Source organism: Trachemys scripta, chromosome 1, assembly GCF_013100865.1.
Source record: "Trachemys scripta elegans isolate TJP31775 chromosome 1, CAS_Tse_1.0, whole genome shotgun sequence".
Taxonomy (NCBI): Eukaryota; Metazoa; Chordata; order Testudines; family Emydidae; genus Trachemys; species Trachemys scripta.
In genome coordinates, this window is record NC_048298.1 from 104872990 (window position 1) to 104890181 (window position 17192).

Here is a 17192-nt window from a genome sequence, read left to right on the forward strand (position 1 = left end):
TTTTTGATCAGCTTTGTCCCAAAGTGATACATATTTTTTAAAAAATTCAATATTTCTTATTTTAGCAATGACAGAAAAAAAATTTCAATGGCAACAAAATGGCATTTCTGGAAAACAAATATTTGAAAAATTCCAACCCGCTCAAAATCAGGAGTAACTGCATTTAAGTCAATAGAGTTTTACTGATGTAAAACCAGTATAGAAAGGAAAACCAGACCTATTATATCTGGCCAGGTGACTGCAGTGACAAACTAGTATCCAAATTGGATAAGAGATTTGCATACCCAAGAGAATTGTCTGATCCACTCATTTGTATTAAATGATCAGACATTGTTCAATAATCAGAAGGGTCTACAATTTTGTTGATCATTTTGCTTTGCAGAAATAAATAAATATTTTCCCCTGCCTAAAGTGCATGGGTTATTGCTGCCATTTAACTACTGTTGACTATAAAAACAACAAAGAGTCTGGTGGCACCTTAAAGACTAACAGATTTATTTGGGCATAAGCTTTCGTTAGTCTTTAAGGTGCCACCAGACTCTTTGTTGTTTTTGTAGATACAGACTAACACGGCTACCCCCTGATACTTGTTGACTATAAAGGGATCAGTCACTGAATTTGTTTAGCAGAGAGCACCCACCATTGTTAGGATAGCACAAAGACATTGTAGTCTAGTGGTTACAGTTGGGGAATGGAAGTCAGGAGGCCTGGATTCTAATCCTGACCCACCGCATGTCTTTGATGGAATCACTTAGCCTTTCTATGCCTTGGTATCCCCACCTGTAAAATGCGGTAACAATACCCACATTTGTAAAGTGTTTTGAGATCCTTGGCTGTGTAAATGCAATGAATTGTTTTTTTAATTCCCAAGCACCCTGGAGTTGCATACTGCCTTGAGGCTATGGCACATCATGTTACCATTTGGAAGACCCAGGTTTGGTTGTGGCCCTCAAAACCTGGTTTCTTCTCAAACCAGGAGACCCACTAGGGAGCCATGTTAGGGCTCTGTGCCTTTCTTACTGCCCTTCTCCTTCTCCCGTAGGCTGATCCGGAGGTGAAAATAAGCTGGACCGGCTTTCCCAGGCTGGTGATTTAAAGGGCTCAGGGCTCCCTGCAGTGGCCAGAGCCTAGGGCCCTTTAAATCGCCTCCTGAGCCCCACTGCCACAGCCCTCGAGTAGTGGCAGCAGGGCTCTGGTGGTGATTTAAAGGGCCCAGGGCGCCCCGCAGCGGCCGGAGCCCCTGGCCCCTTAAATCACTGCCAAAGCCCTGCCGCCACTACCCTGAGGCTCCAGCAGTGGGGCTCGGGCGGCGCTTTAAAGGGCTCGGGTCTCCTCACAGGGGCCTGAGCCCCTGGCCCTTTAAATCCCCACGGTAGCCCTGCCGCCACTACCCTGGGGCTCCAGCAGCCAGGCTCAAACGGTGATTTAAAGGCCCGGGGCTCCTGCTGCTGCTCCTGCGGCGGCAGGGCTCCCGTGGGGATTTAAAGGGCCTGGAGCTCCCTGCTGCCAGAGCCCTGGGCCCTTTAATTCGCCACCCAAGCCTGTCTGCCAGAGCCCTGGGGTAACAGCGGCAGGGCTCCGTCAGCGATATAAAGGACCCCAAGCTCCGCTGCGATAGTGGCGGCCAGAGCCCCGGACCCTTTAAATCACCCCTGAGCCCCGGGCTCCCAGTCACCTCTGCAGCTGGTAGCTCCGGGCATAGGCGCTGACTCCATGGGTGCTCTGGGCTGGAGCACCCACAGGGAAAAATTGGTGAGTGCTCTGCACCCACTGGCAGCTGCTCGCCCCGCCCGCCCCAGCTCACCTCCACCTCTGCCTCCTCCACTTCTCCCCCTAGCTCTCAGCGCTTGCCACTGCAAAATAGCTGTTTCGCAGCGGCAAGCGCTGGGAGGGAGGAGGGGGAACGCGGTGCGCTCAGGGAAGAGGCCGGGCCGGGGCGGGGTTTTGGGGAAGGGGTCTAATAGTCGCAGGGAGGAGGCGGAGTGGGGTGGGGACTTTGGGGAAGGGATTGGAATGGGGGCAGGGCATGGGTGGAGTCAGGGCGGGGCTAGGGGACGGGTCAAGCACCACTGGCGCCGGGAAAAGTTGGCGCCTATGGCTCCAGGGGTGATTTAAAGGGCCCGGGACTCCCCAGGGCCTTTAAAACTTTATTTAAAGGCCCCACCTCTTCCAGTTGAGGCCATGCCTCTTCCAGTTGAGGCCACACCCCTGTTCAGGACTCCGGTGTACCAGTAAGTCCTTTAACTTACTTTCACCCTGGGCTGATCCATGTAATGACATTGAGGTCTCAAACTCTGCAGCAAGTCACTCACTCTGCCCATCCTTTAGGTCAAGGTTGGGTACTGCAAAAAGACTCTGCAGAAAGATTGCAGGGAGTTAAACAAGAAAAAACAAGAAAACCTTCAACCTTATTGTGACTGACTGGAAGGATGGACAGCTGATTCTTCAAATGTCTACCACAATACCTGCTGAAAGGCACATAAATCAGCTATGAAAATACTGATCACCACAAACTGACAGCATTGCTACTCACTTACCTGTTTGTTGGCTTTCAACACTGCCCTCAGGGTTGCTATCTGCTCCCGTTTTGTACTCAGCAGGGACTTCAGTTTCAGTATCTCTTCCATTAAGGCCTCCTTGTCCTTATCAATCATGGGCACTAGTTCACGTGCTGCAGCACGCTGGCGTGACAGCTGCAGTGACCGATCTACAGCCTTCTGCAGGTGCTTGATTTGGTCCCGTATTATTGCATTTAGGTTGTAGATATTCATTGGTTCTTTACGTATGTCACTGGTGTCAGAGACGGGAGAGGAAGGAGGGGCCGTGATGACAGGAGAAATCGTAGGTGTCTTGGTTGGACTTTGTTCTTTGCCAGCCTCTATGCTCTCTTTCGAAACATGCTCAGTTGGGGTCCTGGCTTCTACCGGGGATGCCGTTCCTCTTCTGGTGAGCCGTGGAGACAGGAGCCCCCTAGGATCATCAGGTCCCTTCAGGCTCCCACTACGAGTGACTCTACTTTGCCTGTAATAGTCCAACATGACCCTATTGGGAGTTTCATTATTACACAAACATACATGGTGATAGAGCTGAGCCAGCTCCTCACTAAATGTCACCAGCTCATCCTGGGCTGTGTTGAGGGTATTATGGTTTTCATTTGCTACGCTCGTCATCCTTTGCAACTCTTTTTCTATGTGAACCATTTTCTCGTAGCTTTCCTTAGTTGATTTTTCCAGGTTCGTCACCTGCTCATCATACCTCTGGATCCTGCTCTCATACTTCGCCTTGTCTTCTGTGTAGTTTTCCACACATTTATTGTATTTCTCCTTTAAGGCCTTTATCTCAGCTTTAAGGTCGATCACTTCTGTCACGGCCACTTTGTATTTACACTCTAGGATCTCCAGGCCATTGATGTCTACTTCATAGTCATGCGTTTCCTCGCCGGAGTCTCGGCCCTTCTCACAGTCCAGCTCTACTTTCAGCTCCTTGTTGCTCTGCAGTCCCCTCATGGCGTTGACGTGCTCTGTGAGCCTATGGACCCGCTCGTGTTGCTCAGTCAGGGCTCCCTTTGTGTGTTCTAGCTGCGTCTGGGACTCCTGAAGGTTGGCCAGGAGAATAGCTTTTTCTCTCTCCACCTGGAATGATATAATAAAGAACATTAACATTTGAGAAGGGAATTAAACTAAGAGACCTAGACCCATAGGCCATGAAGCCTATGCTACGGCCTGACTTTTTGGCCAGGCCAAACCTCAGTGGTGCTGGGACCATGTGTGCCAGGTCACAATGCCACTCGCTCAAATTTGTCCTGGGCTCCTTTCTGTCATGATGGGGGGCTGCTGGGACAAACATGAGTGGGACAAACCCCTGCACCAAGTTGCAGTGCGGTTTGCTCAAATTTAAAGGGGGTGGGTGGATGGGGTCACAGGCCAGGAAGGTCAGGTTGATGGTGGGGGGCCAGAGAGGAGAAGAGAAGGGTCAGGTGGGGGGCAGGGATCTATTTCCCCTCCCCACACACACTTTAAATGGTGCTCTGCAGCCCCTGTATAGGCCAGTTCTTAATCTTCGTGTGCTTGTGTGCTGGTCACCAAACAATTTTTCCCCCAACTATGTAACCTAGTTGAGGTTTCAAAGCACTTGAGGAAATTTAGACACACCAGCCATTAATTTTAAAATTAAATTGTAGGTACACATATAAATCTCCTAGAGTGTCTGAAATCTCAACTCCCACTTCCATTTGCAGTAGTCTAATGACAGGTGGTCATTATTTCTTATTATTAGTGCTTATTTCATCAAGGGCTACCCACTTCCCTAGCAATTCTGCTTAGCAATCTAAATTGACAGTGACTGGTTTCTCATTAAAGATCAGATTTATCCCAAAATATGTTCTCTGAATTTTAAACCACCACCACACGTTATTCAGCCTACCTCATGATATAATGAATCATAATGATACATATACATTTCTCCCCTAAGGGTACAAATTAATGTATGAGTTTCTGTGAAAAACTCTGCCATTTTTTCACCATCATTATTTATTTATTTGGATTTTTACCAACAATTATGAAAAGCACCCTATCAGTGCTCCTGGGTATCCCTGACAATCTTTAAAAAATACATTAAACAGATGCATACATTCCCCCAGCTCAAATGAAGTAATGCAGCAACTACATAAATAGAAATAGAAATTACAGCACACACATAATCCCCAGACATCCACTCCACCACTATGTACCCCCACTTGGCACTCATCTCCTCATGGTCCTTGCAGCACACCCTGGGGACTAACAAACTGGCTCTGTTACAAACCTGGAGGTGGACACAGATGGTGTCAATCAAAAGCCAGCAATCTGTATGTGTGCTATAAAGTTTTGGGGCCACATCATCTCTTGCCTTGGAGAAGTATAGCAGGAGTTGAGCTGCCATTGGCTCTGAGCTATATTAATTCTGCCCACAGAGAAATTTGGAGGTTAAAAAGGAGATGGTGCCATGGAGAATGGCTATTCCGTCAGTGGTTTTAATACAGAACATCTCAAAGCAAGGGAACCAGGTTAATTGTTAGTTGTTCAGATACAGATTGTCATACATAAAAAAACAGAAAATTTAAAGTTTCCCGTGTGTCTTTGTCCAGATCAGAACTGGTGATGCAATGGAAGGTAAAAGACTGTGGGTCTATCCCTGCTTCCCATGGTTTCAATGGGTGTTTTTGACAGTAATTTCAATATGTGCAGGATTAGAGTGTGGGTTGTGAGCAGGTTAGATTAAATTGTGAATGACTCGGTGTGCTCTTTGTTTATACATTTGGAGAAAAATGCCAGTTCCAACTTTGTTTTATGGGAAACAGAATTACTAATTCAGAGAAATCAGAGCTGCCTGTTTCTAAAAGCCTTTTAAAAAGCATTTCCCCCCTATAGGTACCTCCCCAGACAATATCTGGGGGAGTCAAATCAGTCTCTGCAAAATTTATATGGGGAAAAAAGGGCTTTTAAAGACTTTATAAAAAATAATATTAATACCATTAATGTTCATTCAGTGTTCTGAAGTGCAGTTCAGACTCCTATTATCCTATAACTAGGATTCTGCATTTCCCAATTTAGAGGGCTAAGTGCATGAGGAATGGTTTATATGTCTGCTTTTAAAACCTGGCCTCTATTTTTGCACCTGTAGTCAGCAGCAGACACAAAATTGTAGGTGGAAAAACAGAAGCCATTTTAAAGCCTCTTTACAAATCTTAATTCTTTTGTGTGCAGGTGGAAGAGAGAAGATGGCTCTTTCTCTAACCCACTGAGTATTTAAGCAGCAAAATTGGGGCCAAACTGTATTACCATTTCCCTCATATCCGTGTTACAACACAAACAGCACATCCACCTCCTCAGACATACAGACTGCATTTCTGTCAGCATTTAGTCCACATTGGAATCTAAAGCTACTGAAGAGGTTAGTCTAATTCCATGGCTGTAGCAGGGACTTCTTCAGTTCAGTCTTGGGCTCCGCCACTGCCTCAGTTTCCCCTGTTAATCAGACTTCACACTGCGAGTGTTTTTGCTCTAGCCCCCCCTTTTATGACCGTCTGGTTTATTAAAAAAACAACAGTTTACAATAACACAGATCTTCCAACCAGCCTTTTTAGCTGGCTCACACCCTTGGTTCAGGGTTCCTAGTCCAATGCCTGCTGAGACTTTCTTCCTAGCAGCATGGGTGGCGGGTGGAGCCCCATTTCGGGGAGACTAGCCCACAGCTCCACCCCTTCCGCCCCCACCGGAGGGACTCCACCCCTCAGCCCAGGGGCGGCTCTATGTTTTTTGCTGCCCCAAGCACGACAGTAAGGCTGTCTTCGGCGGCATGCCTGTAGGAGTTCCGCTGCTCACGCGGATTTGGTGGGGTTTCTGCGGGTGTTGTGTCGGTCCCGCGCCTTTGGCGTACCCGCCGCCGAATTGCCGCTGAACCCACGGGGCCGGCGGACCTCCCGCAGGCATGCCACCGAAGGTTGCTTGACTGCCACCCTCACGGGGACCAGCACGCCGCCCCCCGCAGCTTGCTGCCCCAGCCACGTGCTTGCTGCACTGGTGCCTAGAGCCACCTCTGCCTCAGCCAGAGGAACCCCGGGCTGGCTGAAGCCCCAACCCCTCCCCACACCTGCCTGGAGATGACCCGAGCTCCCCCAAACCTGCCCAGAGGATCCCCGGGCCAGCTGCAGCTGGGCCTCCCCTCTCCAGACCCTAAGCCGCCCAGGGGAAAAGCATCTTTTCCTGAAGATGCTTTTGATATGCCCCATGCAGGTTCCAGGGCGGCTGAGGAGGTGGTACTTGTTACTCAGCTTCCTGGGTACATCAGGAATCTTTCTGGAGTCCAGGGAGATTACTGATGAACCCAGAAAGCTGAATAGCAGATACCACCTCCTCAGCTGCCCCGGAACCTGCATGGAGCATAATAAAGCAAAACCTTCGCCTGCCAAACCCCTCAACTGGGGGTCTGGTGGCTGCAGCAGTGCCAGGGGAGGAGAGCCTCCCCTGATCTATTATACCTGCCACCCATGCCTAGCAGGCTTCTGCTCCCTGCAAGTCTCTCTCTCCTCAGCCTAGTTTTCACTGACTCTCCACTCTTTAATGGAACACTGGTGTAGCCCAGTGTGCTAGCTTACCTCTATTACATTTTCTGCTTTGCATTATATTCTGCTTTATTATATTCAGCAGTAATGCAACGAGCCTACAGTCCTGTATCCTGTAAGACATTAGCTTCAGCAGTTAGCATGAGACTTGCGGCCTACGAACTTTGGCATAGATAAACTTAGGTAACCCATAAGTTTTGGGGAACTAGAATTAGAATGTAAGGGGGAATTTTGTCCATAATGACATCAGCCAACCATAGCACCACGAACTAACACCAGCTTCTAGAATGTTTTGGATGGAACATCCAACCGCAAGACTGCCATGGCAATGAACTTCCAGTCATTGGGTACAGACTCGTGTTTTCAGTTTGTGGTAGGACTTTCAAGATACTGCAGGAGTGAAATTGGATGCATGAGCTGATGTTTAGAGAGTCCATGGTATATGTATTGTTGGAGCCTTCAGATTCATGTTTATGAAACACTGCTTTTTTTTGTTAATCTCTGAAAAGTAACTATTGAACTAGAAGAGGAATATTTCAAAGGTCCAGTAGGCCAGTGCAAGTATTTTTGCGCATTATGAAAACATCAAGCTTTTTATGTTCAAGACAGATAATGTATAAAGTACTTAGAAACAATATTGGTCTTCCTACCATGCTAATTGCCTGCCCAGAGAGTAGTAAATCAACTGTTACTGTTGTTTTTGCAATAAATTAATCTCATTTTAATAGGGAAATTTAAAAAGTGCCATCTTTATGGCAGTTTCCAACTTTGCTCAATAGGAATGGGTAGTTTGGGGATGTAGTGGTACAAACTGAAAGGTATCAGTTGATACCATCTCTGTTTTATTATAATGTGTTTTTATATATAAAGTTAAACACTGAGAGCTAAACCTGGCAAACTTTGGGATGACTTTCAACCAGATGCCTTGTCCTTAATGAAGAGGGAATTCAACCCCCGTCCTTTCTTTACAAGCTCACTTCTGAAACTCCCCTGTCACTTTTCCAGTGTAGTTTTAGAATAGCTGACCCTTTAAATTTGGTGGGGACAAGCAGCTGCAAGCTTAAAGTGGTAATTTGGCAACTGGCAGCTGCTTTCTGCATCTTCCCTCTTCCACCTGCTACTGGTGAGTTATCCTATTATGTTTTCATCTTCTCTTATTATTTAGGAGATGACACTCTCTTCCTCAGTCAAGAGGAAATAAGCTTCCTCAATCTTTTTATTTATTCTATCCCACAGTAGGATATAAATTTTGTAACTTCGTTGGTTTTTTTTTTTTGAGGGGGGGCAGCATATTACTATATTCTGATATGGCTAGTGTTCTAAATACCACCTAGAACATGTGTGTTCTTCTCTTTCTTTATACCTATATGGTTCTCATCACTGCAGCATCTGAGTAACTCACAATTATTAAGGAACCTGTCCTTGCAACACCTCTATGTGACAGGGAATCATTATCCCCATTTTACAGATTTGGAAATGGGACACACAAAACTAAGTGACTACCCCGAGACCATATAGGAAGTCTGTGGTAGAGCCAGGAATTGAACACAGGCCTCCTGAATAGCAGTCTAATAGCTTAACTGCAAGACCACCACCATTATCTTTCATGCAATTAACCTAGGTTAAATCTTCATCCTAGGAAATAACAGCCCTTCAATAGCTCACTTAGTAGTTTGTCATTTCTATTGTGCAATATCTTTGCTCTCTTATGAAGAGTTTTCTACTCTTTTATACAAGGAAAAGAGGTTTCAGTCCTTCCAATTCTTGTTCTCCTCCCAATTTAGAAGCATCTGCTAGTCCAGTTTTTGCAAACCATTTATTCTGTTACATTAAACAGAAGAACAGGACTTTCTTTTCTTTGAAAGGATTGTTGCATTCTGCACTCCACTAAATTTTTTAACTCCTCTTTAGTGAGGTCCATTAATGGAGTAGCAATTTCAGAGAAATTGGGGATGAACCACCTGAAATACCAAGCTAATCCTATAAAAAAGCTTTCTTTTTGTGGTAGGGACTTGATCTTCTATGATTTCTTTTGTTTAGGTCTCATCTTTCCCATGCCCAAAAAGAATAGAATACGCTCTACCCGAAAGAACATGTATGTGGGTTAATAGTTAGACCTGAGATTAGGAATTTTTGGCTTAGGTGCCCCAGTTTTCCTAACTCTTGATAGAGATCACCATGTCAAGGCATGCAGCACAGTATCTTATGAGATCTTGCAGCAGATAGCCGATCACTTTGGAAATTTCCAAACTGGTGTCACAAATGCAGTCTTAAATTGCAGTGGTGGATCCCAGAGGATTTGCCAGGAACCTTTGCTTAGGTCTAGGGTTGAGATGTGTTTCGCCCCTGAAACTGGTCCCGCATCTCATCTACTCTTCCATGCTAGCAAATTTAGAGAGAGCATTAGCCACAGCAATCTAACTTCCTTCTTTTTCAGGGTTACCAGTATAGTGAGATGCGGGGAAGCGGTAGACATGTGGTATGTCTTGTTTTTTAGTAAAGCTTTTGACACAGTCCTACACAACATTCTCATAAGCAAACTAGGGAAATGTGATCTAGATGAAAGTATGATAAGATGGGTGCACCGCTGGTTAACATACTGTACTCAGTAGTTATCAATGGTTTGCTATTGAACTGGGAGGCCATATCTATTGGGGTCCCACAGAGTGAGTACTAGATCCAATACTACTCAATGTTTTCATTAATGACTTGGAGAGTGTGCTTATAAAATTTGCAGATGACACCAAGCTGGGAGGACAGCATTAGAATTTAAAACAACGTTAATAAATTGGAGAATTGGTCTGAATTTAACAAGATGAAGTTCAATAAAGATGGGGGGAAGGGATAGTTCAGTGGTTTGAGCACTGGCCTGCTAAACCCAGGGTTGTGAGTTCAATCCTTGAGGGGGCCACTTAGGGATCTGGGGCAAAATCAGTACTTGGTCCTGCTAGTGAAGGCAGGGGGCTGGACTCGATGACCTTTCAAGGTCCCTTCTAGCTCTAGGAGATAGGATATCTCCAATAACTTAATTGACGTATATGATAATGGGGTGAAATCATAAATATTTTAACCTATAGAAAAAGGATATGGTAAAGGGAGGAAATACAAATAAGGAAGAGGGGAGAAACCCCTACTGAATATGCATTAGACATGGTAACGTCAGCAGAACATATTATAAAAGTGGCATCCCAGGGCAGTGGGAGGGAGAGAGATGTAGCCCTTGGGAGGGGCCAGAATGATGGCCATTGGTGAAGATGAGGAAGGTGACGGTGATGAGGAAGATAATAGCTAACATTTCAGGTTGTTCTGCAAGGGATGGTGTATGTATGGATGTTCAGATGTACTTTTGTATTATCTCTGTCTGCCTTACCGAGTTAGAGCATGTGTGACTTTGCTAAATGTATTCATAAATTATTTATTTGTAAATATAGAAGAGTTACTATAGTGTGAGTGTTACACCAGTGCACATCAGAGTCCCCAAATATATAATAATTTTAGTAATACTGGACCTGATCTTGGGACAAGAACCTGTTTACCCTGAAAGTGATAACTGGGAATTTTTATTCATAATCTATAGATCAGGTTATACTGACTTCCCAGGTCTGTTCTCCCTGGAATCTTTCTCCTGGCTGAACTGAGGCTGCCATCATGTCTCCTAACAGGCCTGGTTCTTAGTTGCATGCTCCCCACCACATGCCTGATCCTACTCATTCCATTCATCTGGCAAGGTGGGCTACACCTGGCACAGATGAGGCTGAATATCAACCATCTTAAAGTGCCAGCTCTTCCTGTGACAGTAACCATATACTGAAAAGATATATGGACATTGTCACAAGAAGAGCTGGCCCTTAAAGATAAGTAGTGCCACAGCAGGAACATTAGGAGAAGTCCTTGAATTTGGCGGCTAACAGTGGATTCTACTGATACAGAAATAAAGATGGCTGCATGGAGCTCTGTAGGGAGGCGGTGTGGTTCCCTGGTGCCCCCGAGAGGGACGAGCTCCGCCGAACACCAGAGTGGGTGGAGCCAGAGCACTCCAAGCCTGCCCCTCAGAGGGTCAGAGGCCAGACAGGAAGTATAAGAGCTTAACCCCAGAGCTCACTCGAGAGGCAGCCGCTGGAGAGGCCGGACACCTCTGGCCCAGCTGCAGCAACCAGCGGCGGACCTGGAGACTGGCCTGACTGGCCGACACTCGATGCAGACTAGCATGTGGGAGAGTCGCTGAGCCTACCCCTCACCAGCTACCCCAAGGATCCAATAGTGATCGACCCCCCCTGAGGACACCACCTTGACCCAGGTACCTCCAGAGGGGGAGTTGGGAAGTAGCCCGGGAGCAGCTGACCCTAGTCTGGCTGCAACACAGCCGGAACCCACATTAGTGTGTTGCGGCCAGGATCCCCACTGACAACTGTGGGCCTTTGGTCGCTGATAGGACCCCGGGCTGGGATGCAGTGGAGTGGGAGGGCCTGTGGGTCCCCCACCTGCCACCCAATGCATGGGTGGCAGTCTCCTCCTCTCCCAGGCCGCTCAGAGCCTGAAGCCTGGGTGTGCTATTTACCTGAGTTTGCTCAGCCCCTGTCTGAGGGCCTGAGCCTTGGACTCTTTACTACCCCGCCTTGATCCAGGGCCTTGGCCTGCTGACTATATAAACTGCTACTCAGCCCCTGCCTGAGGGCCTGAGCTGTGATTCTTTATTGCCCTGCCCTGACCCAGGGCCTGGGCTAGTTATCTGTTAATTGTTACCTGTGTGTGCTCAGCTCTCTGCCGGACAGCTTGAGCTAGGACTCCTGCCGCCCGACTGATTCCCCAAGGGGCCGTGCAAGGACTAAGGGAGGCAGGGTGGTTCCCCGCCGCCCTGGAGAGGGACAAGCCCCGGCTAACCTCTCTACAGGCTCATTGTCAAATAATGTTTTACCATTTGTTACAGGAAGTTGGCCCTACAGAGCCACTGTTTTCCAGTGACCATGACTGCTTAAACTAGTTAGAAAGAATTGACTCTTACTACATTATTGTTCAGTGCAGACATCTACTATGGAGAAGGAAATTAATGGGAATGTTTATGATATCTTTAATAAACACAAACCAGGTCTGGAAAAATTGCTTCTCTTGCAAAATTTCAGACTGGCAAAATAAATAGAGAACTTGCATGGAAACAATTATCTGCTTGCAGATACAAAAAACGTGGTGTTAGAAGTACTGTAGTGTATCTGGGACCCATATGCTAACTGGAATACTAGGTGAGACATTTAAAGAAATCTATGGAATCAATATAAATGTATTCTAATAAGCAGTACAATACTAGACGACACTAGGATGTTAGTGTGTTTCAGTGACTAGTATATGCTTCTGCCTAAAAAAAAAAAAAAAAAAAAAAAAGCAAGAGCAAACTCCTAAATAATAATGACTTTCTGCTGTTCCTAAGTATTTCACTTTCTATAATCTGCCATATTTTTATTTCCACCCACAGCAATCTTCTAGAAACAGGGTGTTATATTTCAGTGTCATCTGGGTTTTTGGGACAACTAAATTAGTAGTTTCACTAACTAACTTTATCATTATCTAAAACAAACTAAAAAAACAACCCAAATGAGCTGTACGTGTTTCATGCTGCACACTTCTCTGCAAGGATTTCAGTTTGGGGGTATTTTCCCCCAATGTGGGTTAGCAGTTTGCTTTGAACTATGGGAACCAAATTTATCATTATTATTTAGTTTGTTAACAAGAGAAGTTAGCAATGAACTGATGGTGGGAAATGTGAAGAACTTCTGAACAGGAAACTTCCATTATGGAACCTGATGTCTAGTCTAATTTTCTTGGTTCTCTGGACAGAAAAGCACTGGAAGTGCTAAGGAAGGTGAAGGGGGAGGTCAGAGAGGGAGAACACTGAACATTGTTCAACAGCCACCACATTGAATGATGAAGAAAGATTTGTCTAATCCTCTCCACTCAGAAGAAAGGTGGCTATGAGGTAGGGCCTCAAGAATAAGGAGAATAAAGTGGTGGAAGGAATCACAGGGCTCTGAAAAGGACATGGATAATTCCTTCCTCCCAAAACAGAGAAGACATCTTTGCCATTAAAACCCATTAGAATTTTGATTGAGGCATGGACCTTCGCTGGGAATTGGTGGGTCATGTTACTCACTTCCTTTAGAAGGTGTGTCTTGTTTGCACTATTGGAATACAAGCAGTGACAGTAAGGTCTCCTCGGCACCAGCCAGGAACTGGCCTGTCAAGAGGCATGAAGGAGTGCAGCCCCAGAGCTGCAGGAGGAATTGTACCTGCCTTAACCAATATTTTGATGCGTGTGCAACAATAGGCCTATAGTTTGATAATAGGGCAAATAAATGGCTGTTGTGTACAGAAATTTCAAATTGCTAAAATACACACCCTTTGGTGGAAGTGGGAAGTGCTCATACCAACCTTTGATACATGCCTCCATGAATATAACACCACAAAGACACTGCTGAAGATAGCAAATCCTATTTTGCTGAAGCATTACCAGCATGAGCATATAATTAAATCCCCATGTCCAACATCAAGAAACTTCCTGGAGGAATTCCTCACATTTAATTTGTGAGACCATAGGTGAACTCATGTGGCTCTAAATAGAAAGGACAGTTTACTTAAAAAAAAAATAGCACACACCAGCATTCTAGGGTAAACCTTTAAGTTTCTATAGCTGTTGTCCCAAAAATTTTCAGGGTCGCATCCCCCCTTATTCCTGTCTGTGCCCCCTCCCTCCCCCCGAGCCAGGCCGCAGTTCCTGGAAGGAGGGATTCAGACAAGGGTAAGGGGGCCAAGGCTGGAGCCAGGAGCAAAGCCTTGGCCGGGCCATGGTCGGGGGCTGAGGCTGGAGGGCGGGGAGCTCTGCTCCCTCCCAGCCCCACCCTGCTGATCTATAGAAATCATGTCAGTTTTCTTGCTGTGTCTATTTTTAAAAAAAATTCTTAACATGCTTAGGATGCCTAGTAAGGGCAGTTGCTGTCTGTATTACACACAGTATCAAGTTGCTATGGCTAGGCATATCCACTGTGGACTCAACTACAAAACCTGCTCATACATATATACTATTTGGAATACACTTATTAAAACGTGAAGAACAATATTAGGCTGGTCATTGTCAGTGGACTGACAACGTTACTGAGAATAGTTACCAAATGAATACTGTTAACATGTTTGTGTATGCTTTTCCTCACAAAACTAATTGTACAAAGTTCCAGATACCATATCATCACTGCTTTCTTATGTCATAACCGAGATTTGGTAATGAAATAGGTAAAAGAGTTAGTACTCCAGCAAAATGTCACTTAACATGTAGGGGCACTTTTTCCCCCATTGATCACAATAAAGTGAGGTTCATTATATTCTCAATTTTACTTCTGTGCATCTCTCACTTTTTTTCCCATGAGTCTCCCTTTAGCAGAGAGACATAATGATGGGCCTAATCCTGGAAGGTGCCAAGAACACTTAGTTTGCACTGAGCTGACATGCTGTGCACCCCACAGGAATTGCTTAACAGTTTGCATGGTTGGACCTTTAGGCTGTGTGGCTTTGTATTATTTCTTTTTGGAATGATCATAACAGAGATGTTGGCAACTTCTTCTTCTTCTGTGTTTTTTTTTAATAAGTATATATACACTGGATCCCTTCCCAATTCTGAGAATGCCTCCTGCGGGCATGGAGGAATGGAAAACAAACTGCTGGTACTATGCTCACCAGTGGTACTCTATACAGGGTGCATCACCAGCAGAGGATAATAATGTGGAATACAACATTGTGTTATGTCTCAAACACCAAGAGCTCTTAGAGTAAGTATTCAACAAGAGGAGCTCTTCTCCCATTTTATTCTTTCTTAATTGAATGCCAAATCTTTTTCCAACTTAAATTAATGGCAAAAACTCCAATTTACTGTAACAGAAGCAGAACTGAGTCTGCATACGCTAAGGACTAATTCAGATATCCTTACTCACATTGAATAGCACCTTAGTCCACAGATACTCCCATTTACTTCAATGAGACTAAGGTGCTACTGAACCAGTGTAATGGTCAGGGCCGGCTCCAGGCACCAGCTTGCCAAGCAGGTGCTTGGGGCAGCCACTCTGGAGAGGGGCGGCACGTCCAGCTATTCGGCGGCAATTCGGCGGACGGTCCCTCACTCCTGCTCGGAGCGAAGGACCTCCTGCCGAATTGCCACCGCAGATCGCGACTTTTTTTTTTTTTTTTTTTTTTTTGCCGCTTGTGGCGGCAAAAACCCTGGAGCCGGCCCTGCTAATGGTATCAGAAAGTGGCCCTAATTTATTCAGCAAGAGGAACTGAAAGGGACCTCGAGAGGTCATCAAGTCCCACCCCCTGTGCTGAGGCAGGAGCAAGTAAACCTAGACCATCATTTGACAGGTGTTTGTCCCACCTGTTCTTAACAACCTCCAACAACTGGGATTCCACAACCTCCCTTGGAAGCCTATTCCAGTGCTTAACCACTCTTATAGTTAGAAAGTTTTTACTAATATCTAACTATAAACGAGTTGGCTGCCCCCGTGTGCCCTCTGGTGGCCTTGTGCCTCAGCCCTACCTTGCCCTTTATTCTCCCTTTTCCAGGCCCTTTTCCAGAAACTTCACACTTGCTCATCCAATCATCACCCTTATTGGGGCCTGGGTTTATTCAGACAAATAACTCAAAAGTAAAACTCAAAAAGAGTCCCAAAAATCTGTCCTAGGGCATGGCTCTTACCTCAGAGCCTGGAGGACCAAAAGGGTTCCTTCTTAGAGTTCTTTGTTAATGAGTTCTTATGGGGGTTGACCTACCCTGGGGTTGACCTATCCTGGGGTTCAGCTTGCAGCAGTCCTGCTCACAGCTGACTCCCCTGTAAACTTCCCAGAGTCAGCCCTCTCAAATAACTGTCAGCTCTCTTATAAAGAACCAGCTGCTTGAGGTTCTCTCCCCACTGCGCCAGGTGTCTCTTGTTAGCTCATATAACAAGCCTGCTTTAGACTGTGAACGCAGCTCCCTCACTCTAACCTAAATTCCTTGCTGCAGATTAAGCCCGTTACTTCTTGTCCTACTTTTAATGACATGGAGAACAATTGATCACTGTCCTCTTTATAAGAGCCCTTAACATATTTGAAGACTGTTATCAGGGTCCCTCCCCAGTCTTCTTTTCTCAAGACTAAACACACCCATTTTTCTTAACCTTTCATCACGGTCAAGTTTTCTAAACCTTTTATCATTTTTGTTGCTTTCCTCTGGACTCTCTCTCTAATTTATCCACATCTTTCCTAAAGTATGGTGCCCAGAACTGGACACAGTACTCCAGCTACTCCCCAGTGCTGAGTAGAGCAGGCCGATTACCTCCCATGTCTTACATACTACATTCCTGTTAATACACCCCAGAATGACATTAACTTTTTTTTTGCAGCTGCACCACACTGTTGACTCATATTCAATTTGTGATCCACTCTAACCCTTGGATCCTTTTTAGCAGTTCTACCACATAGCCAGTTATTCCCCATTTTATAGCTGTGCATTTGATTTTTCCTTCCTAAGTGAAGTACTTTTCATTTCTCTTTATTGAATTTCATCTTGTTAATTTCCAACCAACTTCCAATTTGTCAAGGTTGTTTGAATTCTAATCCTTTGAATTCTTTCCAGCTTGATGTCATCTGCAAATTTTATAAGCACTCTCTCCACTCCATTATCCAAGTCATTAATGAGACTATTGAATAGTACCAGACCAAGGACTGACCCTTGCAGGACCCCACTAGATATGCTCTCCCAGTCTGTCAATGAACCATTGACAACTACTCTGAGAGTATGGTCTTTTAACAAGTTATGCACACATCTTTCATCTAAACCACATTTCCCTAGCTTACTTATGAGAATGTCATATGGGACTGTGTCAATAGCCTTATTAAAATCAAGTTATATCATATCTACTGCTTCCCCTCATCCACTAGGCCAGTAACCCTGTCAAAGAAGGAAATTAGGTTGGTTCGTCATGATTTGTTCTTGATAAACCCATGCTGGCTATTCCCTATAACCCTATTGTCCTCCAGAGGCTTACAAACTGATTGTTTAATAATTTGTTCCAGTATC

At 45.4% G+C, this 17192-nt stretch overlaps 1 protein-coding gene across 7 annotated transcripts in view; it reads right to left on the minus strand.

Moving 5' to 3' along the window:
* BICD1 (BICD cargo adaptor 1) overlaps positions 1–17192 on the minus strand; it is a 295717-nt gene that overhangs the window by 67867 nt on the left and 210658 nt on the right. For all 7 annotated transcript variants that reach the window (XM_034780066.1, XM_034780076.1, XM_034780072.1 and 4 more), the window contains exon 5: positions 2538–3632. In XM_034780066.1, coding sequence (XP_034635957.1) covers positions 2538–3632 — 1095 coding nt within the window. The remainder of the gene's footprint in view (positions 1–2537; positions 3633–17192) is intronic.